This window comes from Formica exsecta, unplaced genomic scaffold, assembly GCF_003651465.1.
Source record: "Formica exsecta isolate Colony F162 unplaced genomic scaffold, ASM365146v1 scaffold2, whole genome shotgun sequence".
NCBI classification, from domain to species: domain Eukaryota; kingdom Metazoa; phylum Arthropoda; class Insecta; order Hymenoptera; family Formicidae; genus Formica; species Formica exsecta.
The window spans coordinates 3200992-3227302 of record NW_021849297.1 but is presented as its reverse complement, the minus strand read 5'-3'; the positions used below and the strand labels follow the sequence as shown (position 1 = coordinate 3227302).

Below are 26311 nucleotides of genomic sequence, written 5' to 3'. Positions count from 1 at the left end.
TCGGATTTGTGCAGATGGACGTAGTAGCGTTCGCGCATCTCGCTCAAATCTTGTACATCGACAAAGACACGCCCTACAGCCTGCGAGATTACATGGTAGAGAACTGTCCCAACTTGGTCGGCCATTGCTCGCGCGTCAAGGAACGATGCTTCCCGGATTGGGACGAAATCTGCTCCAGTCTGGATATGAACACGCATCTGCCGAAGCCTGAAAAGCAAGAAGAAAAGGAGGGCAAAGAAGAGGCGAAGGAGTCCAAAGAGTCTAAGGAGGAAAAAGAGGGCGATAAAGAGAAGGCGGATAAGGAGGAAAAGGAAGTTGAAAAAGACAAGGAGGTTGATGAGAACAAAGAAAAAGAGAAAGACGGCAAATAAGCGATCTTGTTGTAGAGGGAAGTAATAAGTGATTTAAAGGCGAAGAGTCGTAAAGGTGTGCTGGTGAATGAAAAAAGAGAGAGCGAAAGAGAAAGAGAGTGAGAGGAATGGTTGATGATGAACAAGAATGTGCGTATGCGTATGCGTGGTTGCGAGAACGTTGACGATGTTGGAGACGAGAATGGTATAGAAAGCATGAGGAGAGAAGGGAGATAGCGGAAGTGAGAGATTGTATGTATGAGTGTATGTGTGTATGAGAAAGAGAGAGAAAAAGGAGTGAGATAGAGAATGGAAGAAAGAGCAAAAGAGAATGTGTGCGTATATGTGAGAAAGAGAGGAAGAAAGCAAGAAAGAGAGAGAGAAATAAAGTTCTGGACTAGAGCTCTCTACTTATACGTATAGATATTAATAGACTCATAATGTTAATACTTCGTTTATATACGTTCAATACGCGTCACGCGTTATTTCACATTGACACACTCGAAACACACACGACTGGAACGACTATTCTCTTTAACCCACGCCCTTTCTCTGCTCTGCTAAGAACAAACGAAAACGGGGCTATCTCATAAGTCATTAGAAACGTAGGATTGCAATATACGAACTGCAATAGTCTGACGCAGCTGGGGTCTTTATCGACAGTGGCCAAATGCAATATAGCGTATGCTATAAGATAAAGTAGTTGTGGAAGAAGAAGAAGTGAGAGTAGGATCACACCGATTCTCGTCTCTCGAAGGCGAAGAGCGTTCTACTTCGCTTCTCTCGATGATCCTTGCTGTGCATAGTTACCTTGCGTTTTGTGCGCAACGTAACGCAATTTTTTTTTCTTTTAGTCCGTATGTTTTTTATGTTTATATACGTATATCGCGCATTTTACTTTCGCTCACCACGTTACATGAAGTTTTTAAAAGCTTTTGTTTTTAAAAGATCTTGTTTTTAAAAGATTTTTAATGATGTATCAATGAAAAATTGTCTATTGTCTTATTTTTCCGTTGAAATCATCTGAGGAAATACCGTTGCATCTCGTAGTCGATTCGTCAGCGATGCGATACTTGCATTATTAATTACGATATAATATTAATAATAATGCGTTAATATTAAAATAACGATAATATTAATATTAATAAGAATGACAACAATAATAATATTAATAATGATAGTAAGAAAGCAGAATACGATGTCTATACGCGGAAACAAGTGTCAGGTTATCGATTGTGACTTGAATTGTTTCTCTCGTGTTCTTTTAAACAATTGAATCGGAAGTCGAGTCACGCCAATTGACCAGTTAGCAACGGATGTCCTCAGACAGCCTAATGTAGAATGCAAATGGAGTTGACAAGTCGTCGTACGTAGTTCTCGATATCCACTCTTCCGTACGGCCGCAATTCCGTTTGCATTTCAGCATCATCAAGCGCGCGTGATCAAATTTTACTTCAACGACGATACTTATTCCTATATTTTGTACGAGAATAATGGAATTCTTTTTGCAATCTTTTTGCGATGATATTTTAGACATGGAATACATAATAGAATCGCGATAAGCGCGACGAACGACACACATATTATTATTACTATATTATTTGTATATTATATAAATATATCTATTACATAGACGCGCGCGAATGCAGTCGGACTTAGATCGGACGGGAGGAAGATGCCATTCGTATAGCGGAGTCGTAATATTTCGTCCCCTCCTTCCCCCCTTCGTCCACCATCCCCTGTGTTCCCTATATATTCTTGTTTTTTTTTTTTTTCTTCTTTCTCTCTTGTAGCGAAGAGGCACAGGTAATGTTTTGATCTCTTTTCCTTTGGTACTCAAAACACTGTGCTGCCCACGTATTTTATTGATACGATTTTTCGAACGTGTTAAGAAATGATAATGAAATTTCCTTGCGTAATACAAAGTGTCTTTCACGCATCGAAAATCGACATTTGATGTATAATGGGAATTGAAGTTTTTCTACGAACAAAATGTGTAGCAGCTGCAGTAGTTTTTCTACGGCAGCTGAACATATTCCACGAAGACACGAAGATATATTACAATTTAAGTAACTTACTATATTATATTAATAACGATTATGATCAAGCATACACACACACACACACACATATACACATATATACACACGCGTAAAGGAAAAAATGGAAAAAAGATTAGTGGATGATGCTGTTTATACCTATAGAACGACGCATATGTTTTCACCTGTGGTTACATATTATTATGGATTATTACGTACGTATAAATAATATAAATTAGAGAATGAAAGAAACATTTGGACAAGACCATAACGTTGCAAGCACAGTAGATATATAGGCCCACCCAATACAGTAAGATTATTATAAGAGGAATATTAATAATTATAATATGACTGCTCGTTTTATGCTCGGCGCTATACATTTCATTGTCATTATTATATCACCATTTATTAACGATATACATACGAACAAATAAAATGTGTTTATAAATATAAAGTGAAATTTACGAAATTTGCCAATGTTTATTGCGCGATCCATTGTCCAATCTCTCTTTACTTAAACGACATTATATATATTGATATAATTTGTGTTTCATGTCACCATATTGTACAATACATAATGTTGAAAGGAAGGTCTACATACAGTCAATAAGTATAAATCAGGAGAATTAATCATTATCTATTATTAGATACACTATTTATTATCTAAACTTTGAAGATTCTTACATAACAGTGAAGTAGAGAGAAATAACATTTGAATCATTTATTCGTAAGGGATCCGCGTTCCATTCGCATCAATTTTCACTATTTCTATATATGTTTTATAGATTCGTTTATAATTTTTTTTTTTCAGATATCTCATATTTTAAGGACGTTCTATTTCGTACAGAGATATGTTTAATATTGCTACAATTCAATAATTCAATTGAAAGCCACAGGACAAGAATCATACATGTAAATGTATCACATTTGTATTGCGTCTAAAATTTCTCTTCGCAAGCATCCTATATAATGAATTAAAAAATGGAATGGATAGCGATCATGACGAGATAACTGATAATTTTATTACATTTCACTATTGATGTGTCTTTGGCGATAAATATTGCTTATTTCTCGTAACTAGTTGCAAGAATTAAGATATACTATACATATAATTCTTTTTCTCATTTCATTCTCTGTTTCTGCCAATTATTTTGTCTTTAACAAATGCATACAATATCAAATCTTTTTCGATCGCATACAGATTGATTTCAGAAATTACTATTAGTTTTAAAAACGTACTATGTCGTTTTATCCAATACATGTCATGTACATTCGAATCTCTTCAAATTTTGTTTCTATAATATTTGACACATATTTTTTATTAACGACAAACATGGATAACGACAGCCTAATTTACTTTGGCAAGAACTACACTTTTAGAACAATATAATATTATTCATTTATACAATTCAAGATACACTTTTTATACGGCTTTTCTCTTAAAATCTAAATATTACTTTGAATGTATAAATTATCATATATTGATCTCTAAGTCAATTCTATATTTAAATCAAGAAATTAAATTAAATACGTGCAATGAAACGAAATCGCTATCAAACTGCTAATGAAATCACTATTGATGACTTGTCGTATAGGAACGATGCTTGCAAATTGGTCAACAAACTATTTTTTTTTTTTATATTGATATCCATATAACATCGCTACAAAAATAATTATTTCTTTTTCTCGCATTCACTGTTCGATCCTATACAAAAAGTCGCCGGTACCGTTTACGCTTCTCGCCAAAAAGGACTTTTCGTTACAAAAATAATAATACTTTGTCTTAAGCCTTTCCATCTTGTAGAGTGACCTATCCGAAACAGTGCCCGCATATCAAATTTGTTGTGCTTGATCAAGCAGATTTGCGTACGAAATACGTCTTTTATGAAATACCAATATCGATTCAAGAGGACATTGGAAATTATATGATTTGGTCGTCGAGATAGTATTTCCCGGACAGACGGGGGCCACTGAGAGGTGAAGTAACACTTAGAAGGCTGTGCTGGTCGTAGCTGTCGTAGCCGTCAATTGCACGCCGGACTCGGAAGTTGAACGTCCGGCGTGTGGCTATAGCTACGTGGACGCGGCAAGGCTGATGGACGTTGATTCGGTGACGGCCGATCGTGGTCTCACATCCAAGGAGTCGTACAGGGGAAATTCACAACACAAGATGAACTTGAGGAAACGTGGCACTTCGACGTAGATAGCCGGTGGTATCGGTATCAGCGGTGACGTGGACTGCTTGTAGTAGCGATATTCCGCATTACTGTAGAAATGTTTATAGAGCACACGTTATAACGGTAATATGATTGTAAATAATAAAACAAAATTTTTTTATAGATGTGCAATGCTTCACATATAAGATAGATAAATCTGTTTTTAATCGGAATTTATTCCTTTTTAGTTCCAGAGAACTCATTGCTTTTTTAATTATACTTTTTATGATGTCTTTTTTTAATTTTTAAATTATAATATAAGATCATACATATATATATAAAATTTAATACGTATATATATATATGTTAAAATTTTCATTTTTATGTTAAAGTTTCTCAATAAGTTGATACAAACAATGCAATTTATTTGATTATTATATTTATTAATTTATTATACTTAAAACTGTCAAAAATTATTTGTTTAGGACCGTAAAAATTTTCAATGCTCTGATACTCACTCCCGGTAACGCTCATCTGACGCTCTTTCCAATAATGGCATCCCCGATAGGAACAAAATAATAAACGTTGTGAAGATCGGGGAAGCGATAGCTACCCACTCCACTCCTTCAATAACGTTTAAGGATATTATGAAGATCCCCCACCAGACAACGATTTCGCCGAAATAATTTGGATGCCGTGAGAGCCTCCAAAGTCCTAGAAACGTTAACTTACATATTAATTGAAGTAGTTATATAATAAGTAGAGTGCAGAAATTCTCTCAAAGTTTCACGGATGGAGATGGATATGCATTAAAGCGCATATAGCCCACGTATAATTGTTTTATCTAAACTAAATCTTCTACTCTACTAATATGTAAATAATGCATCTCAAATTATCCGAGAAATAGGATGGTTCACCGTGAAACTTTCGCACCCTAAAAATAATTAAGATTAAATGCAAATATAAAGAAATTTTTTAATAATGAACACTTTTCAATATAATATTTTATTTCTTTTTCAAATTCTCAATTAATTTCGTATATATATTTCTTTTTTATTATTCTCTTATTTCTGATCCAATTTTGTCAATGCTATGTAAAATTATATAATTAGAAACTAGTCCCCCTCACCATCGTTACACCATTTGCCATTATTGACTGGATCCTGTTTGAAGGCAAATTTTTGCAGGTCGGCGTAGGTTTCGGCCAGTAAACCAATAAAAAAGAGACCCGTACCGGCACTGTCAAGTGTGGTCATTGTCTTCGGAGCGGGCGGTATTTTGTGACGTGGAGAATTGATTATTATCACAGGCAGACTGACAACGTACACCCACACCGCCTGCGAACACCATCGATGCCTTGTAATATCGTCTTTGTAGGAAAATAAAGCGCTCGCAAAGGATTTTGCAGAAGTGATTGAATATTACGTGGATTATTTCACCTGAAATGTCCAGAATACGGCGAAACGAATCACGTTGCTACGACGGTCATCGAATCTTTTGTCACGACCAATCTTGATTATTCTATATAAGAGGTATCCGGAAAGCCGTACACCCCACAGGCACACAAACACAGTTACCATAACTTGTCGGTTGTCGTATGTCTACATGGGAGAAAAATACGAGGTATTATTACATTAATGAATTTTCGTACACTTAACAACCAGATGTGTAAAATAGAACGCGAACATCGTATAAAAAATGTATAGATAGTATAGATCATCCGTCGATAGACATTAAATATATCTTGCCATTTTATTTATAACATCGGGTTTTCATTGAGGATAAAATCCTTTATGATAATATGCCTGCAATATAACATACTTCTCGTAAATGTATTTCATGATGTATTCATCAGACTTTGAAACATGCACACATAAAAATCAATCTACATAGTGTGATTTATGAATGATGTAGATCCGACTCGTAAATATATATTTTTTGTAATTATAACTATTGTTAAATATTTATGATTAGTTTATGTCGCGATAAAAGAATGAAATAATGTTAATATAAATCTTTTAACTTATAATCGAACAGTAATTAATGCAATAGCATGTGATAACATTTTCGTCTAATTTGTAATATATGCCCATTTATTTTTGTCGTAGTCTATTGAATTTTTTCGGACATATCTTGATAGATATTTTTCTCTGTGCTAAAGAATTAATTCAAAACAGAGAATATCCGGTTAGTTTAGCACAGAGGCCACCTGGAACCTGGAACGCGTCAACTATATATTACTCCGGAAAACTCGTTCATTATGATCGCCGTCGTATAACTTGTCAGTTTCTTCGCGCTTCCGTAAATATCCCGTGTATTTTAATACCCGTTTGATACCCGACCCGGATTTTATCTATCGTACATGCGGGATCGCATATGCGTCGCACGTGCACGAGGGAACAGTGATAGGTGCCAGTTCTAGTGTTGGAGAGGATACCTTGCCCACTTGACCGAGAAAGAAAGTGAGGAGGGCGAGGATGATAAAGTTGGTGCCGCCGGCAAAGTCTGTCAGTTTATCCAACTGGAAGGTGGCCGCTATCGTGAAGAAAATGAGCTGCATACCGACGGTCACGATCGCGCTCACGGCGAGATGATCCTTGTCCAAAATGTCGACCGCCATATCGTGTCCTCGACAACGTGTCAAATCACCGCTGGACAAATTATCTTTGATCCTGAAATGTGCACATTTATTATCTGCACTGATATCAATTAACTATTTCTCGTCTCTTTATTCGTATTTTGATCTTTATTTTAATTATTTCTTTAATTTAACAATTTTTAATTTAAGATTTATTAAACTATATAATTTTGTATTTTAACTATATATATATATATATATATATATATATATATATATGTGTGTATATCGATGAAAAGAAAATGCTAAAATATAGACTAAATAAAATTTTAAATTGCAATTTTTATAAAAAAGTATGCTTCGCGATTATTAAAATAAAATGAAATTTTCAAATACGCATAAGAGTCGACAAGCAATTACACCTAACTACGTTAATTGGATCTTCCTCTTTTCCATCTGTATTACAAGCAGGTTTATAATTTAGAAAAGGATAGTGGATTACTAATCTGGGTTTAATCCGGATTATCGGTACGGATACATGTATCAGATACTTTACGATTGCATTTCAATGAATCTTGTGTCTAACAAAATCCGTATTATGTTGTTATACTTGTGTGCATACATGCACACAAAAAAGATATTAATTTTTAATTTCCTTGTGTATAATGTTGATATTTTTTATTTCAGAAATTTGAGAAGGAAAGAAAAAGCTCTCTGTTTCTATTTTTCATCTCAAGTATCTCTATTTTTTCATGTATAAATCATGCATCTCTTTTTTAACATAATTTGTTAAAATTTGATTTTTTTTTCTTTATAAACTATATGCAAAGAAATTGGCATTGAAAAAATAAACGTTCATATAGCATTGGACTTTCTTTTCTGGCAAATTAACAAAAGTTACGTGCTCCAGATAAACAAAACGTTCGTATATCGAACGTGTAGTTATATTATGCTTTCCGCAATGCGGAAAACGTTAGCGGATTGCATTAAAGATGTATCCGTAGAGAGATAATACCAGGATATTTTTGAAAAATTTACTAAAAACTTTATGACACTCTTTATACACATTCTTGGCAGCAATATTTTGAATAATATGAGAATATTTCGGAGTCTATAAATTTAAAATTACCTTGAAAGCTGTTCTCTTACGAAACGATTTTAGGATATATCTGTGTCCAAGAGCACAGAGATCTCCGCGCATAATATTATTATGCGCAATGCTTAAAAAAATCAAAAGAAACTCTCTTTAAGAGAACATTCTCAACAATTGCACAATTGGTAGCGTTATCAATATTGCATCAATATTGCAATAACACGTCTTTCTAATTTCTTAAAACGACGAGTGACTCCGTACGACTCGAAACTACTCGCCGAGCGAGCGATTTAAAAACAAGGACACGGAGAGTTACCTCTCTCGAGGAGAGCCGCATCTCGCGACGTTTTTCCAGCGGTCCGCGCGTGTTATCGCCCCGACGCTTCGCTCCGCTCGGGCGGCAGGCGACCAACAGGAAGTCTAATGTCGCCGCGCGTCTAAAACGAGGCGCGCACTCCCGCACGGCAATATCACGTGTGAGTCCGCGGCTCGACGATGCTCGAACCCCCCCCCCGATGCGCGAACACATCGGGACGCGTCTCCGCCCCTTCGTCGTGGACGGAGATCGCGACGGGATCGCCCCCGCGGTACCTTTGCGCCGCTCCCTTCCTCTCGTTCTCGTGGTACGCGCTCTTCCAGCGCGCACGCTTCCTCTGCGGAACTTACAGGTCGGAGGATATCTCTGACAATTTTGGGATACCTGCACTAGACGCGAGTTAAATAGACTGTTGTCTTAGATAGAATCGTGTCTTTTAATTAATTAAAGTTATTTGAATATGATCAATTTTTTATATGTATCATATAATATGTCCTAAATGTTTCTAAACATTTTACATATGTTTTTCTAGATATCAGCTTTTCTTCTTTCATATAATCTTGCGATTAATGATTTATTTACTTAAATTTCAGATTGATGGCTTTTTAGCGGAGAGACTTGTATACTGCTAGATATATGTTCTTTTATATGTCTTATATCTTTTATATGCCATTAAGAAGAAGTTTAGCTTAGGGTGCCTAAACACCTTGAAACGGCTCTGTCATTAGCCCCGTTCTTTCTCGCACCCCTGCCACCAACCCTGCTCTCATAATATGTTTCTCTGCGTCCTTCACCTCATTTTCTTTTTTGATTTCCACTATATCTGTGTTTCTCTCTCCTTTCGTTCTCCATATGTTCTACAATTATCCCATGTACTAATCACGTATCTTTATCATCTTCTATATCTTTTTTTCTTGCTCATCTCTCTAACAATAAGACTATTCAGGCAGATTTGTAATGCATGCGCACAAAAAATCAGATTTGATATGAACGCAATGATATGGCTTTCTTTATATTAGATACTTGATTGATCAATTTCTCTCTGCGTAAATGCATCATGCTGATTATGCAAAAAAAATCCGTCTAAATAGATCTTATCTCTTTAATCGCAAGGCAGAGAATGTTTTTTTTTTCTTTCTATTATTTTTCAGTTTCTTTCTTATTTTCAGTCGCTATATATTTTTAGCCCCTCCTTCCTCATATCCTAATTCTTATTTATATTCATTTATGTTCGTTTGCAATTTCTCAATCTCGATATCGCTTGTTTGTCCAATTCAGTGACACATGTTTTTCTTATGAACGATCTTATATTTTTTATTGCGATTATCTCAGTACCCTCTATCTCTTTCATTTCGGGAGTGTCGCAATGGAATTTGGTCTATCAAGCTAAAAATCAATATTAGATGCGCCGGCGCCTCGCTGAAAATGCCTGGCAAAGGATATAGTGCGGAAACTTTTAGTATTAATGATGGACGCAAGAGCATCGATTTATATATTCGTGGTTTAAACTTGCACAGAGGAATTAGGAGTTTCGGATATAAATGTCTTTTCATGAATATGTAATTCGAATACTGATAAGAAAACCTACATCGAATTACCGCATATTTATAATATATGTTTTATCCCCTTTATAGACATCTATTTAAATGATTTTCTTTCGAAAACTCAATTTGAATGAACTTAATTTAATTTGTTCAAAATCAATTTTCGCGACATTGTTTCTTTCTTAAAAAACGTAATAAACTTTACAAAATTTCTCAGTTGGTACTGAATAGTATTTTCGCGGAGAAAGACAATCGTTTTTAAGAAAATAATATTAAAAAGCAACCATTATTTTCAAATTGGATAATATGTCCTAAATGTTTCTAAACATTTTACATATGTTTTTCTAGATATCAGCTTTTCTTCTTTCATATAATCTTGCGATTAATGATTTATTTACTTAAATTTCAGATTGATGGCTTTTTAGCGGAGAGACTTGTATACTGCTAGATATATGTTCTTTTATATGTCTTATATCTTTTATATGCCATTAAGAAGAAGTTTAGCTTAGGGTGCCTAAACACCTTGAAACGGCTCTGTCATTAGCCCCGTTCTTTCTCGCACCCCTGCCACCAACCCTGCTCTCATAATATGTTTCTCTGCGTCCTTCACCTCATTTTCTTTTTTGATTTCCACTATATCTGTGTTTCTCTCTCCTTTCGTTCTCCATATGTTCTACAATTATCCCATGTACTAATCACGTATCTTTATCATCTTCTATATCTTTTTTTCTTGCTCATCTCTCTAACAATAAGACTATTCAGGCAGATTTGTAATGCATGCGCACAAAAAATCAGATTTGATATGAACGCAATGATATGGCTTTCTTTATATTAGATACTTGATTGATCAATTTCTCTCTGCGTAAATGCATCATGCTGATTATGCAAAAAAAATCCGTCTAAATAGATCTTATCTCTTTAATCGCAAGGCAGAGAATGTTTTTTTTTTCTTTCTATTATTTTTCAGTTTCTTTCTTATTTTCAGTCGCTATATATTTTTAGCCCCTCCTTCCTCATATCCTAATTCTTATTTATATTCATTTATGTTCGTTTGCAATTTCTCAATCTCGATATCGCTTGTTTGTCCAATTCAGTGACACATGTTTTTCTTATGAACGATCTTATATTTTTTATTGCGATTATCTCAGTACCCTCTATCTCTTTCATTTCGGGAGTGTCGCAATGGAATTTGGTCTATCAAGCTAAAAATCAATATTAGATGCGCCGGCGCCTCGCTGAAAATGCCTGGCAAAGGATATAGTGCGGAAACTTTTAGTATTAATGATGGACGCAAGAGCATCGATTTATATATTCGTGGTTTAAACTTGCACAGAGGAATTAGGAGTTTCGGATATAAATGTCTTTTCATGAATATGTAATTCGAATACTGATAAGAAAACCTACATCGAATTACCGCATATTTATAATATATGTTTTATCCCCTTTATAGACATCTATTTAAATGATTTTCTTTCGAAAACTCAATTTGAATGAACTTAATTTAATTTGTTCAAAATCAATTTTCGCGACATTGTTTCTTTCTTAAAAAACGTAATAAACTTTACAAAATTTCTCAGTTGGTACTGAATAGTATTTTCGCGGAGAAAGACAATCGTTTTTAAGAAAATAATGTTAAAAAGCAAACATTATTTTCAAATTGGAAAAAAATAATTTTCAATATTATTTTTAAAAAATATTAAGAAAGTATTAAGAAACATTTGCTATCTCCAATGCAAAAACTAAATGTTCCTGGATAACACAAGTAGTCGAATGACTGTATTAGCTTAATGACAAATTGAAGCAATTAAAAGAGCAAAATTTTATTAACAATTGTCTTTATCGCACGGATAAAATTCAAATTTTACGAATTTTATACTTTGAGTTTCTTCCATCAATTTTAACTCGACCCTTAGAATTTTTCAGGAATACGCTGTGAAGATTAATTATCGAAATCAAATATTAAAAGAAATGACTATTTGATCGAAAGATTTAATGCAGTAAAGATTTATATGACGAAAATTATAAAAATAACATTTCAGATTGACTTATGATATCGCTAGATTAGGGCAAAAATAAACTATATTTCAATATTATATATTATTATACCCTTAATATTACAAATGCAAATTAAATACTTTCACACTTTTTGCACAATACATATAATTCATGGATTTATGTAAAAAAACTTCCACTCTCTTAATGTATTATTCCATAGTTTGAGTACATTTCAACCGTGTAACAATAATGATATATAGCGCGCATTACAATGAATTTTATGATAATTTTTTCAATGATGTATTATAATATATGTATGTATATATTCACCTTTTCTCGATAACATATAAAAATCTACATCTTATCTGTTCAAGATGGTAATTTATTTTGCATTATCCATTGCTTCTTAACTCTTTCAATCCAATCTTACTAGATTACGCTTAACTCTAGTTTCGAGTATATTTGCCCCAAATATGAAGCATGAATACAGATGCAATGAACAAAAGTGACATTACAAGTACTGGTACAGGACCTCTGCAACACAGAAAAATTGTAACATTGAATAAAACACCATCAAACACGCAGAAATTGTATGAAATTGTATGGGAATTGTATGGGCAAAAATATCTTGTATAAATATATAAAATACCACATCTTTTTATTATATTCTGTTGTAATATATATTTAAAATACATTATAACGAGTTAAATGTACATTATAAGTTCTTTGGTATTCAATGCACATATGGAACACACAACAATCTACGAAACTTTCAGAAAACTTCTACTTACACTTTGATACCTGGTGAATCATCTGTATAGAACCTCCACATGCCACCGGAACTTGTACCTGTATTTCTATTCCTAGCTGAGGAGGTCACAGTGGTTTTCCTTTGCCTAACAGTACCGCTACCACCTGTTCTTGGTGCGATGGCTTTACTCGGCGATCGTCCAACCGAGCCAACGGAAGTAGCACTAGGTGCAGCAGGCTTTTAAGAAAAAAAAAAGAAAGAGACAAACAGTTATATTCTTTTCTTTAGAAATATTGTACTCTTTCATTTGAAACATTATGCTCACCATTGTGATTGCTCTTGTCGCAAATAGTCCAAGAAATTGTGGAAGAGATCCCTTTTCGTTTCAACGAAAAACGTTATATAGATTCCGTTCACGCGGGCTTTTGATGCAAAATACACCAAATATCTCGGTAGTACTTATTCTGATCTTCAGACACTCGTTATAAACACGCAAATGAAACGTTCGACGGACAAATCGTCACTCAGCTTGTGGCGTGTGACAAATAGCAGACGATTCCAACACAAGCTGATGATGAGACGCGGAGAGTAGGAGGCAACGTGTCATATGTGCCTTATCCACGTGGTATGCAAAGAACACGTCACCATACGCTACGGTTACGCATTCACGCCAAGTGTATTCCACATATATCCCTATCTTTTAAGCTCAAACTATGATCCGATTGGGCGTTCTGTTAAATTGGACAAAATGTCGTCATCTTTCATTCTCCAACATGAATTATTTGATATGTAAGCACGAGATATTTGACGAAACGAAAATAAAAAATTATTTGCAATATATATTATTTTCTAATAATAATTAACAAAGGTCGTGTTCCAAAATTGTCAGTACTGGAAATCTATAATATACGTTACGTGAACTATAGATTTTCAGTACTGGCAGTGAATTTTGGAACATAGCCAAAGATACACGCACGCGCATAAACAATCGAGATGGCAATCTTTCCAGATGGAGCAGTGGAGAAAACGACTTTTTAGGTTTCAGGTTGGATTTATTTCATGTAGTGTAGTGTGGGTTATTGGATCTGACGTATGAACAAGAATTCATTACAAGGATGCAATCCGACGATAAGCTGCCCGAAGATGAGGAAGAAATGCTTGTTTACGTAGAATTCGAGGGGCTTGTCGGTAGTAATGTGTTTAATAATGAAGAACTACAATTAGATATGATTGGAATAGACACGGAGCATCCTATAATGCAAATTGATGGACGGGTATGTTTTTATGACCTCTATAGTACTTAACACACGTGAAATACTATAGAGGTCATGCACAAGGTATAAATTATATATTTAAATTTCCAAATTTATTTCTCTGACTGTTTTTATATTTTTGTTTTAGTTTTACGAGGGATCTTATGAAGACACCGTGGGTACCTATATGTTCTTTGAGAAGGATGACAATCCACACGTGGATGATGTTGTATTCGATAAAGTGCCGACTCTAAAATATTTTGCTAAAACCAGAAAGGTACTGAAGATGCAGAGAGTTTTTACGAAACCAAGAGCCGAGATTTTTGGTGATCCTGAACACGATAGTTGTATTCCGAATACCGATACTTTATCACAAGCTGGAGTGCCTCCAAAATATCAAGAAGAAGGTATGAAATGTTTATTTATATAAGTCTTAAACATTTTTTTAAATTTGAAATTTGACTTTGAATTTTAACTTGGAATTAACTTTCAGCTCTCCAATATTGGAATAAGATACGTGACGATAAACTGGAAGAATTAAGTACATGTTTGGAGAAACAAAAAATTAGAGAAGAAAAAGAAATCCAAAGGTATTTTGTTAGATTTAGAATCTGATAAGGATAACTTTATATCATATAAAATCAAAGAAAAATCAGAAAAAAACGTGATTATATGTGAAAACCCATTTATTTGAAAAAGTAAACATTTTCGTTAACCACTAATATATTAAAAGCTTTTAATTTTGACAAATCTATAAATCTATCTTAAGTGGAAGTAATTAGCAGGAACATATGAAATATTTAAAATTTTTTTCTAATTAAATATTTTAATTTTTAGGCATATTAGTGTTCTTATGCCATAAATATTATGCATATCCAGAAAATGAAGCTGATACAACTCAAAAACAATATTAATGCTTTAAACACTGAGATAAGAAAAGTCACGTTAGTTATATACAAATGATTTTTTTACAAATAATTATAATTGCATGTAATCATAAATAATGAAATTCAAGAGCAAATAATTAATAGACAAATTTTACATACTACTGCACACATCACATTATCATTGTCTCATGAGAATGTTCTCTGGTAGGAAAAATTGCTCAATTTCTATTTGATGAAGATATAATATATTTTTATATGTAATGGTATATATAATTTGTATTACATAGATAATATTCAGTTGTCATGTATAATACCAAGTTCCATATTCACTAATACTAATATTGATCAACTATTAATATTATACAGCTACATTCAAAATGTTGTGGAAATATATATTTATATACGTTTGTGTTTGAATTATCTGTATCAAATGTCAGAGATGAGTAAATTTATTTTTACGAAATATATAATGACTTCATATATATATATAGCTATATAATTTTTATTGTAGCTATTTTACAAATGTAGATCTGTTATTGAATCCACGCAAATTTTCCAATCGAATTTAACATTTTATAAAATAATATCTATATGAAGTAATATTTAGGTACGTACCTCATACATCTATAATAACATGATACTTTATCAATTGATATGACTTCATGAAATATATATAGATTCATTATTCATGTATTAAAATGCACAACGATATAAATTATATTTCCAATTATAATAAAATAAAATATTCGATATTAATATATAAGTAATATTAGTTTCATATCATTCTGTCATTTTATATATTGTCAATTTTCGCCTTTCTTATTTTTATTTTACTAATATTCTATAAACAGCTCAAAATAGACTTGATTATAGATACACTATTAATTTCTATATTGCATGCAAAGCAGATATTAATTATTACTTAATTGATTTGAATCTGCTTAAACTGAATAGATTCAGGAAGAGAATTGATTATCGCTTTCTAATTTTTTTCCTTTCTATTTTTCTATCCAAAATGCTTATTTTATTTTTAATATAAAGTATAGCATACTGCAATAAAAAAGAACAAATCTCAGATATTATTGTCATGTGTATACACTACACTTAAGAAATTATTTTTTCTTCATACGCTCATCTTTTAATTATACATATATATTTATATATTGTGCATGATATAATGTATAATTGTGAAATACTGAATTGAACCCAAATATGTAATTTATTTTTACGAAATATATAATGACTTCATATATATATATAGCTATATAATTTTTATTGTAACTATTTTACAAATGTAGATTTGTTATTGAATCCACGCAAATTTTCCGATCGAATCAAGTCAAATTTAACATTTTATAAAATAGTATTTATATGAAGTAATATTTAGATATGCACCTCATACATCTATAATAACATGGTACTTATCAATTTATATGACTTCATGAAATATATATTCGTTATTCATGTATTAAAAAAACTAGAGTTTTATTTGCTTCTAGAATAAAATCGTGACATCTTCACCAATCAAGGTCACCAGGAAGTTCGTCCGGATACTCCCCTGTTAAACAAGCAGTACAATGTCCAATATAATTGCTTTCACGATTGTCCATACGATATCTGACTGCTTCGACAAGCCCCTCGACCGAAAGGTACGATAAACTATCTGCTCCTACATGCTTGGCTAATTTTACATTATCAAGCTTATTTGCGATAAGTTCTTCCCTCGTTGGAATGTTGATGCCCATATAACATGGATATTTCAGTGGTGGTGATGCTATTCTAATATGAACCTGTAGGTGATCATATAAATGACAAATAAATATAACAAATGTAAGTTTATTAGGATAAAGAATACGCGACAATGAGATGAAGACGAATATAAGAAATTCCTTACTTCTTTGGCGCCCGCGTCACGTAGTAGTTTGATAATCGGACCGATTGTATTTCCTCTGACAATTGAATCATCAATAAGGATTATTTTCCTTCCCTTTACATTCTCCGACAAAGCTCCGAACTTCTTAGCTACTCCGAGCTGCCTCAGTCGCGTACTCGGCTGAATGAACGTTCTACCCACGTATCTATTTTTGCATAACACTTCGGTGAAAGGTATTTTGGACTGTAATGTAAAACAAATTTTATTCAAATTAAATACCACTTGAGTCAAACATTGTGCCCTTATATACACATATTATTCATTCCTATTTTTATACATACATACATATACATACATTATGTATAAATAATATCATATTGTATTATTAATTTTATAAATAACCTGTCTTGCATATCCATGTGCTGCTGCGGTTCCAGATTCGGGTACTGAGCTTACTATATCTGCTTCAACCGGCGATTCCATCGCTAATACTCGTCCGCATTGCATACGAACGGAGTATACCATCTGTCCTAATATAATACATATATATATATATATACATATATGAATGTTCTTAAACATATCTTCTCATAAATTTTTAATGCATTATATCATACTTATTTACCTTCAAAAATGCTGTCGCTTCTGGCGAAGTAGACATATTCGAAAATGCAAAATGCCTGTGATTTTTTATTTGGTCTTTCTACTATATCAATAGTCTTAATACCTTCTCGAGTCAGTTCGACAATTTCACCAGGGAACACTTCGCGGACATATCTCGCGCCGATGCTCAAGAATCCGCAAGATTCTGATGAAATTACCCAACCTTCTGCTTCATCATCATCATTGTCAGATTCATTACTCGCTGCGAGATTTAAATTTGCCCATTTTATTATTTTGCATTAATATAAAAGTAAAATATTAATAAATAAAAAGTAAAGTATAGGATTAAGTATTTTAATATGCACCTAGATTGCCAATTGGTACTATTTTTCCTAAGCAAAGAGGACGATTTCCATAAGGGTCTCGGACACCATAAATTTTGTCCCTTTGCATTATGACCAAAGAATACGATAATGGTGCTAATTGAATAAGATGTTTAATACGGGCTGGCCAATCTGGTCCATTGACTTCGCCTTCCGGTGGATTCAAACAGAGCGCTTGCGTTATAAGTTCCGAATCCGAGTGTGTTGATAAACCAACACCTCGACCTAATACCTAGACACAAGATTTAAATAATATTCAGTTTAAATTTTTCTAGTAATGTATTAATAAGCAATTTAAACATTTAATATGATAAAATAATCAAATATAATAGTTGATACAAAGGAACATAAATTTTGTTTACCATTTTTCTGAGAGATTCAGTGTTCACTAATTCTCCATTATGAGCAACTGCTAATGCCCCATGCGCAGTGTGTACCACAAATGGTTGACAGTTAACTTCTTCACTGGCTGCACTTGTGCTGTATCTAGTATGACCAATCCCAAGATTTCCTCTAAGCTTCCTCATAATTTCATCATTGAAAATATTATTTATCATTCCCATGCCTTTATGTACATGAAATGATTTGGAGCAAACACCCTCACTTGTAACAATCCCTGCGCTTTCTTGGCCTCTATGCTGTAATGCCACTAAACCTATTGAATGAAAATAACAGAGAAATATTTTATCTTGCTTTAATTTAAATTACTAATTTTTTTCCTTCGTTTTTTCATTTAATCTTACTTTTGTATTATTATTTATATTTATATATTAATTTCTATGATTAATTTCGATCGATTTCTTTCATATAGAATGAATATACTTACCTAGGCAAACAACTTGGGCAACATCAATTTGTGATGGCCAATCCCCTGCAGCGATACATCCAAAAACACCACATTCATGAGTAAGACCAGTAAGCCTTTGTCCTCTGGTTTCACCTTTGCTTCGTGGCCTTATACATTTTAATTCCTCTGTAGAAAAACGAGATATTACTTGAGAATCTTCTATCTTATTATCTTTATTGCGAGACGTTTCCATTGTAATCTGTAATATATAAAGTAAATATTATTTTTTTTCTTTCATTTCTTTGTACAAATTATAATAATAATAAAATATGAGTTTCAAAGGTCATTTGAAAAAATCAAAATATATAATGCCTGTAAGTGAAATCTTATAATTAGTATACACATTAGTATGTATTAATTAAGACAGATAAGAATTAAATTGAGAAACCACAAGAAAAAATGATATAGCAATTGTTATCTTTTTCATTATAAAGATTTATAATTTAACTATCATTATTGATATTTCTCAAATTATAGTTGAAAAGCTATTAAAAAATATTATATTTGAATTTAGTATTTGAAATTATTTCCTTAGATTTAGATGTATTCTCAGTAAATTCTATATATTATATTCGAAATTTACAAATCATATAAATTGTATAAATTAGATATTGTGTATATCTCATTGAAATGTATCTAGGAAATTCTTTTCACAATTCCTCTCTGCATATAATCTGTATTGCCCTTATAAACTATTGACCCCCAGCAGACTGATAGAATCGACATATCTTATGTTTGTTCAATATTATAATATGTTTTCACATACATTGTCACATATGTTTTCTTTTCATGTTTGCTCAATCTGTATTTCGCAACTGATTTCATCATCTTACATCGTATTTACATCATGACTGTCAGAATATGCAAACAGTTATATGTATTCATAGCAAATTAATCTTTTACGTCACACAAAATAATATTTTTCCAGTTAATAAATAATATTTTACATTACACAAAATAATATTTCCAAGTTAATTTTCCATTGTGACAAATATAAATAAATTATACATGGACATAAAGTAAAATTAATGCTCTCTTTTCTTCTAGAATTACCTTATATTATCTACATAATATAAAGTTAAAATTTTGATTTGACGTCAAACAAAATGAACATAAATTACAAGAATAAATATTCGAGATATAAATTATTTATTATAAAGCAAAGAAGATAAATTAATGAAAGTCGATTTTTATAGCAAGCTGTAAATTGGTTTTTTACTGTATTAACGTGACTAACTAAACACCACATTACGAAATTTGAAATAATAATGATTCTATTAAAAAAAAGACCATGATATTAATTTATCTAAGGCTCGAGATTTAGGGCAATACAGAGATGGCATTTTGATGTTAGCTAGTGTGATCACACAGCACAAACGCGCAAGTATTATTTTACTTACAGAATATAATTTACTGTCCCTCTTTTTCAGTCCAATAACATAAGATTAAATATGTATAAACTGTGTATAAATTTATTCTACGAATAAATCACTTGTTAAGATATCGAGATCAAATAAAACGTTTCTACGCAGCTTCCGCGAGTGGTCTGACCACCTGTGGAACAAGAACATACTCGACGTAATTCGACGCGATATTCTAAACCGGAAGACTACGATAAACGTCGGAATTCGTAGTCTTTTAAATATTTCTTAACACGTTTCAAAAAAAGTGTTTAGCTTTTTTTCTCTTTTAGTTTCTTTTCTTATACGACATGATCGGGCACTACGGTAAATCTTGATCGTCGCTACACTTGATCCGTTCCGACGTAATTGTCGGATTTATAATTGTTCGTTTAATCAATTTTGAGTCGAAGAGTATGAGAAAGAATTTGGAACTGCAGAATTATGCAGAAAATGTTAGCGTGTAAAGATAAAAATATGCTGTACAATAAGCTTCAATCTTTTCTTTTTAAAAGCACTATATTTTTTTCAAATGAGAGAATTGAAATTGTGCATAACTTGCGCGTTATTCCAGTTTGATTTGCATTTGTCATAATTGTACAAAAAATACACGAAATATAAAGCGGAATCGAAAATTGTAAAAAACACGTGAGTTCGAAGAGTTGGAAGAGATCGGTGGTAAATGAAGTGATAAATACGTACCTCGTGTGCGACAACTTCTTCTTCTTTTAATTAGATTTCCATCCACTTACCGAACGCGGTATATTACGATTACGTTATACATATGTACAAACTTCGTGCTGAGAAGCGCGGTCGTATTCTTCGGAGAAACGTTTCTCTCTGGTTGTACAAATGATCGGCTAACACGTTGTGAAGTACAAATGGAGCGATTGATGCTCCGGGCCAATGAGAAACCGTCTTTGTTTGGAGAGGCACGGATATTCGAATATAGCCGGCACGATTATTATCTCTGCTTTCTTTCCGAAAAAGGGGGAATGCGGAAGGTGAAGAATATCACATATATCACATGCTCCCCCATGAAGAGGACGTGTACGTGTTATTTATCTTGAAAGAAGCGCTCTCTTTTCTCGCAATCGTATAAACAAGGATTGTATGCGCATATACTACATAAAACACAAATATACTAAATATATATAGGAAAAAAACTGAAATAGATTACTAAACGATATTTCGTCACTTAAATGTGTCACTATACCTATATAGTCTTTTGATAACAAGTAACTTATTGTTAGAACGAGGATATACAGCGTAATCTCAATGTGTTGATGGATTTCATATAAAGTTTCGAAAGTAGAGTTATTTCAGTAATCTCCTCCTTGCTCGCTCTGTTTAATGTTCAGATTACGATGTTACTTAAATTTTTCTTACGATATGTTTTTTCAACTTACCGATGTACTTATACAAAAGTAAATATGCGATTTAAATAAAAACAAATTAATCGATAATAGCGAAACCGCAAGGATCACATTTCCAGTGAAAATGAATCTTATTGATTATATATTGATAGATTTATAATTATACACAAAATAAAAACAGCATTTCTTCAATTTACTCTTACGTCATATTGTAACACGCAAGAGGATTTATTTTGATCTCGCACTATATGTGCGAGAAAATATATTCGTATATGATTTTTTGCTTCTGATGTGTGTAATACTACTGTAATAAGGGGCCAAGCATTGAACCAATCGCGAATCAGATTGACAAAGATCGTAGTGGGGGCTGCCAAAGAAATGTATGCGGGATCAGGCCATCAGGCTCGATTACATATCTATTCTGATCCATTCGAATATTAGACATTAAAGTGATAACATGGCTGGTGAGTTTGATAGCTTATAAGAACTTTAATTAAATTCTCTTTTTGTTCATATGAATATGTATTGGTATATTAATTGCACCTATGAATATCATATAAAACATTTGTACGGATAATTTATATAAATTAAAATAACGAAATAATTCTACAAGATAAACATACCTTTGCTAAAGCAACAGGTGGTTGCGTTAATGTATTTTGCAATGGCCTACCTCGGATTCGCCGGCCGGCATTTTGCAAGTGCTCTGTTCATTTTTGATATAGCATTTATTGCAGCAAACATTTTATCAGAACACCTAATATTTCATTCTAGTCGTATATTTTTCGGAACAGCGTGTTTTTATGTTTATTTTAATAGACCATTTGTACAAAAACATTCATATGTGTTTGTGATTGCAAAATGTTTGTAAACAAAAAAAAAAGAATTATTAATAATTTATTCATAAACAAAAAGAAAATTTTTCTTTTTTATTAACTTTAAGATATCAACACCACAACTTTCTTTTTGTTTCAGATTATAAACTTGGAAAATGTATCAACGAGGGAAAAACAAAGAAGATTTATGAACTTCTAAATGATTCTACATTATGTTTGTTGGAAAGCAAGGATCGCATTACTGCTGGTGATGGCGCCAAGTCCCACGATTTGGAGGGAAAAGCAACAATTAGCACATCTACTACCATAAAGGTTTTCAAACTGCTTAATGAAGCTGGTGTTAAGACAGCTTATGTTAAACCTGCAAGTCCGAAATGCTTCATAGCAAAAAGATGTTACATGATACCAATTGAATGGGTTACCAGAAGACAGGCAACTGGTAGCTTTTTAAAAAGACATCCAGGTATATTTGAATATACTGTCCTTTTGGAATTAATAAGTCTAAGAGTATGTCAGAATGCATGATACATTCATGTATAATTGTGTTTTACAGGAGTTCCAGAGGGTTATAGGTTTAATCCACCTCTGCAGGAAACATTCTTTAAAGATGATGCTAATCATGATCCACAGTGGTCCGATGAGCAAATTATTTCTGCAGGTTTTAAAATGGGTAGCATAAAAATAACAAAAGATGAAGTGGATATTATGAAACGCGTTACTCTTGTCGTTTTTGAGATTCTTGAGCGAGCCTGGACTGTGCGTAATAGTGCTTTGATAGATATGAAGATAGAATTTGGCATAGATTCAAATGGAGAGATTTTAGTTGCTGATATTATCGATAGTGATTCCTGGAGACTTTGGCCTTCTGGAGATAAGAAACTAATGAAAGACAAGCAGGTAAAGATCTTTAATGGATTTGATATGTTTCCATCAATATTACATCAATTATGATTATTTAAGATTATTATATCTGTTATCAGGTGTACAGGGATCTATCCAATGTAACACAACAGAATTTAGAAACAGTAAAGCGTAATTTTAAATGGGTAGAGGAGCAGCTGGATTATATTATTGAAGCACCTAGTCCATTAGTTGTTATATTTATGGGCTCTCCCTCTGATGAAGCGTATTGCCAAGAGATTGCAAAACATGCTAGAGCATTGGGTCTGAACCCACAACTCCGGATCTGCAGCGCTCATAAGGGTACTCTAGAAACTTTAAATGCTCTCGCTGAATATGAAGGCAGCGGAGAAAATGTATGTTTCATCTCATTTTAATTTTTTTATAATTTACCATAATAAAGATTCAGTAGACTAGGTTTGTTAAGAATCGTTCTTTTCATCTATGAATTCTTTGACAAATGTGAGATCTTTTCTTAACAAAAATGTGCATTTAAAAAGATTTAATCTTTGAGAGAGAAATATCAACGAAGATGTTTCTCGAATTTCAGTTTTAGTAAATAGATCACGTTATATGTCGATCACTTAATATCTTAAATTGTTTTTATTCCAAGAAGTAGAATTTTTTATTTCAATGATTACTCTTTCATATTTATTTAATATCGAACATTAAGTAATACAATTACGCAATGCTGATAATGATAGCAGTATGTCTCAATATTGCACTTTTTATCGTGATATTTCTCACAGTTGGTCAGAATAACTGGCTACATCAAGTATGATAGCAGATGGATAATTACATATCTTTAAATCCATATTGACCTGTTGAAATAGCCTGTGTTATTCTGTTATATCTTAATTTCAAACTCTTTATGATAAAAGAAATGAGCTATAAAAAGATTATTTCCGTTTATCACGAATTTTTTTCTTATTTTTTTATCTCTGTAGGTAGTGCTGATAGCTGTAGCCGGCCGCAGCAATGGCTTGGGTCCAGTTCTCTCCGGCAATACTATCTTGCCGGTCATAAATTGCCCGCCTCTGAAATCGGATAATATCGAACGAAGCGTGTGGTCTTCGCTTGATGTTCCATCAGGTAAATAATTATGTTCATAACATGTAATAGTATTTATATCTCCTGAAGAATCTAAAATTAAATATAACTTACAGGACTTGGTTGTACCACAGTCGTATATCCAGAAGCTGCTGCGCTCGCTGCGGCGCAGATCCATGCAATGCACAATCATTTGGTTTGGTCTCGTTTGCGAGCAAAACAACTCGCTAATTTCTTAAGCTTGAAACGAACCGATAGCAAATTACGAAAATCGTAATAAATTCAGTGCTTGAAACAACAAGCCTAATATACAGAGTAAGTTACACAAGTTTTTCAATGTAATGTTACAACAATTTAACAAGAATGACATTCATTTATACCATATTGTTAGGAAAATATCAACTTTGTTTCTTGCTCTTCCAAGAATCTTGTAAACACATGGCAATGCAATTGTGAGAAGAACTGATATACTCTTTTGATATCATATTTGAATTTTTATTAATTCATTTGGTATACTCTTGATTTATTTTATATAAAGTAATCATTCTCGATTTTTTTCCTTTATATTTTATGCAACCTATTATATGTGCCATACATCTATATAGATTTTTGTTGTGTTAAAAATATTAATACTAATGTTTCATATATGATTGTATCATAGACTGCTAGTTATAACTGTGAATTTTATTATATCAATGATTGTGTTTGCTCTTTTCGTATACATTTTATTATTATTGATTCTAATAATTCTTTATTGGGTTCAAGTATGTAATATTCATTTATTTCCACTTGAAAAAATTTTTGAGTAATATGAAACTTATGTAAACACATAATAGGTTACAAATATGTTTATATAAATATAAAAGAGATGCTATGTCTGAATTGAAAAACCGAAAGTGATTTCTATATACATAGATATATCTATATACATATGCATACATACATTTACATATAGAAATGTCCATATTTTGAAACATTTGAGCTATTCTAGCATTATATCTATCAGGTAAATAGATATTTTGCAATTAAATAAGAATGGAATTTAAAGAAATGTGGAAAGTTGGATTTTGTTGAATATATCCAAATATGTATGGAAAGGAGAAAATTATACGAGGTTGCAATTTTTCATGTACACAATTAATATGCGATATTCGCGTAAATACTTATATTTTTTTATATACATGTAAATAAAGAAACACCTTACTGCATGTATATTGGACGTTTGAATTGTCAACATTAATAACATCCTTGATTTCGACTTGCTAGAGTTTCAATCTCTGTTACTGCATGTATATTGGACGTTTGAATTGTCAACATTAATAACATCCTTGATTTTGACTTGCTAGAGTTTCAATCTCTGCTATCTCCTTTGGGCAACTTTTTGTCAAAACTTCTGAACCGTTTTCTGTCACTAAGATATCATCTTCTATACGAATACCTAATCCATGAAAGTGTGACGGTGCATGAAGATTTTTTGGGCTTATATATATACCTAATACAAAGAGAAATATGCATAAGCTATTTTACAAACTGTTCTTCAAAGTGTATGTCATAAATCATACCAGGTTCTATGGTTATTATCATTCCAGGTTGTATCCTTATGCTTCTAGATATTTTCCCTGTATCATGCACGTCCATTCCTAGATAATGACTGACATGATGCGGACAATATGTGTACGCGGCTGTTAATAACTTCTCTTCGTCTATGTTCTTCGGTATCAAATTAATTTCTTGTAATCTTTTGCCCAGAAGAAAGCACATATGACGAAATACATTGTCCAACGATGGCATATTTTTCAGGGTCTCTATTAAATTTTTTTGCACATCGAGCACTATTTCGTAAAGGACTCTTTGCTCTGGTGAAAATTTTCCGCTAATCGGCCATGTTCTCGTTATATCGGATGAATAACCATGATATTCACAGCCTGCAAGTAAATAAAGTTCAAAACATAAGTTTTTAATAAGTTTTTCTATGGTCATAATTCTATATATATTTGTACGAACCTGCATCCATTAAAACCAAATCACCATTTCGAATAATTTGGTTATTACTGATATAATGTATTATGTTTGCATTCCTG

General features: G+C 32.6%; 7 protein-coding genes across 17 annotated transcripts in view; 3 read left to right on the top strand and 4 right to left on the bottom strand.

Annotated features, from left to right (window-relative positions):
* LOC115234224 (failed axon connections) overlaps positions 1–2844 on the top strand; it is a 30606-nt gene extending 27762 nt beyond the window's left edge. For all 4 annotated transcript variants that reach the window (XM_029805068.1, XM_029805067.1, XM_029805069.1 and 1 more), the window contains exon 4: positions 15–2844. In XM_029805068.1, the coding sequence (XP_029660928.1) occupies positions 15–371 (357 nt within the window). In that variant the 3' untranslated portion in view covers positions 372–2844. The remainder of the gene's footprint in view (positions 1–14) is intronic.
* On the bottom strand, positions 2112–8721 carry LOC115234225. Of its 2 annotated transcripts, none has more exons than XM_029805071.1 (6): positions 8253–8721; positions 6983–7217; positions 5985–6146; positions 5675–5882; positions 5064–5259; positions 2112–4655 (listed from the first exon to the last, which is right to left on the bottom strand). In XM_029805071.1, the coding sequence occupies exons 2-6, from the start codon at positions 7163–7165 to the stop codon at positions 4463–4465; spliced, it is 942 nt and encodes a 313-aa protein (XP_029660931.1). In that variant the 5' UTR covers positions 7166–7217; positions 8253–8721; the 3' UTR covers positions 2112–4462. The 2 variants fall into 2 exon arrangements, with proteins under 2 accessions (XP_029660931.1, XP_029660932.1); XM_029805072.1 differs by having other exon boundaries at positions 8533–8721.
* Positions 8722–12066: 3345 nt separating this feature from the next.
* On the bottom strand, positions 12067–13471 carry LOC115234409 (protein transport protein Sec61 subunit beta). Its single transcript, XM_029805461.1, has 3 exons — positions 13148–13471; positions 12863–13059; positions 12067–12605 (listed from the first exon to the last, which is right to left on the bottom strand). The coding sequence occupies exons 1-3, from the start codon at positions 13148–13150 to the stop codon at positions 12518–12520; spliced, it is 288 nt and encodes a 95-aa protein (XP_029661321.1). The 5' UTR covers positions 13151–13471; the 3' UTR covers positions 12067–12517.
* Positions 13472–13846: 375 nt separating this feature from the next.
* LOC115234377 (general transcription factor 3C polypeptide 6) lies at positions 13847–18950 on the top strand. Of its 2 annotated transcripts, XR_003883910.1 has the most exons (5): positions 13847–14096; positions 14224–14482; positions 14569–14665; positions 16462–16611; positions 18633–18950. XR_003883910.1 is itself a non-coding variant. In XM_029805418.1 (4 exons), the coding sequence occupies exons 1-4, from the start codon at positions 13938–13940 to the stop codon at positions 14935–14937; spliced, it is 540 nt and encodes a 179-aa protein (XP_029661278.1). In that variant the 5' UTR covers positions 13847–13937; the 3' UTR covers positions 14938–16216. The 2 variants fall into 2 exon arrangements, 1 of the variants encoding a protein (XP_029661278.1); XM_029805418.1 differs by lacking the exons at positions 16462–16611; positions 18633–18950 and adding an exon at positions 14913–16216.
* LOC115234375 (amidophosphoribosyltransferase-like) lies at positions 16105–21110 on the bottom strand. Of its 2 annotated transcripts, XM_029805415.1 has the most exons (9): positions 20771–21110; positions 20069–20222; positions 18648–18867; positions 18184–18476; positions 17804–18053; positions 17461–17700; positions 17238–17365; positions 16857–17078; positions 16105–16752 (listed from the first exon to the last, which is right to left on the bottom strand). In XM_029805415.1, the coding sequence occupies exons 3-9, from the start codon at positions 18859–18861 to the stop codon at positions 16480–16482; spliced, it is 1620 nt and encodes a 539-aa protein (XP_029661275.1). In that variant the 5' UTR covers positions 18862–18867; positions 20069–20222; positions 20771–21110; the 3' UTR covers positions 16105–16479. The 2 variants fall into 2 exon arrangements, with proteins under 2 accessions (XP_029661275.1, XP_029661274.1); XM_029805414.1 differs by lacking the exon at positions 20069–20222 and having other exon boundaries at positions 20771–21098.
* Positions 21111–21751: 641 nt separating this feature from the next.
* Positions 21752–25439, top strand: LOC115234376 (multifunctional protein ADE2). Of its 2 annotated transcripts, XM_029805417.1 has the most exons (7): positions 21753–21908; positions 22420–22743; positions 22834–23177; positions 23261–23536; positions 24128–24272; positions 24347–24545; positions 24622–25439. In XM_029805417.1, the coding sequence occupies exons 1-6, from the start codon at positions 21902–21904 to the stop codon at positions 24505–24507; spliced, it is 1257 nt and encodes a 418-aa protein (XP_029661277.1). In that variant the 5' UTR covers positions 21753–21901; the 3' UTR covers positions 24508–24545; positions 24622–25439. The 2 variants fall into 2 exon arrangements, with proteins under 2 accessions (XP_029661276.1, XP_029661277.1); XM_029805416.1 differs by having other exon boundaries at positions 21752–21908; positions 24347–25439.
* The window catches only part of LOC115234374 (xaa-Pro aminopeptidase 3-like), a 33910-nt gene continuing 32312 nt past the window's right edge, over positions 24714–26311 (bottom strand). For 3 of the 4 annotated variants that reach the window (XM_029805413.1, XM_029805412.1, XM_029805410.1), the window contains 3 exons: positions 26235–26308; positions 25793–26155; positions 25385–25722 (listed from right to left, as the gene is read on the bottom strand). In XM_029805413.1, the coding sequence (XP_029661273.1) occupies positions 25547–25722; positions 25793–26155; positions 26235–26308 (613 nt within the window). In that variant the 3' untranslated portion in view covers positions 25385–25546. Of the gene's footprint in view, positions 25723–25792; positions 26156–26234; positions 26309–26311 lie in introns of all 4 variants that reach the window. The other variant, XM_029805411.1, reaches the window with a different exon arrangement.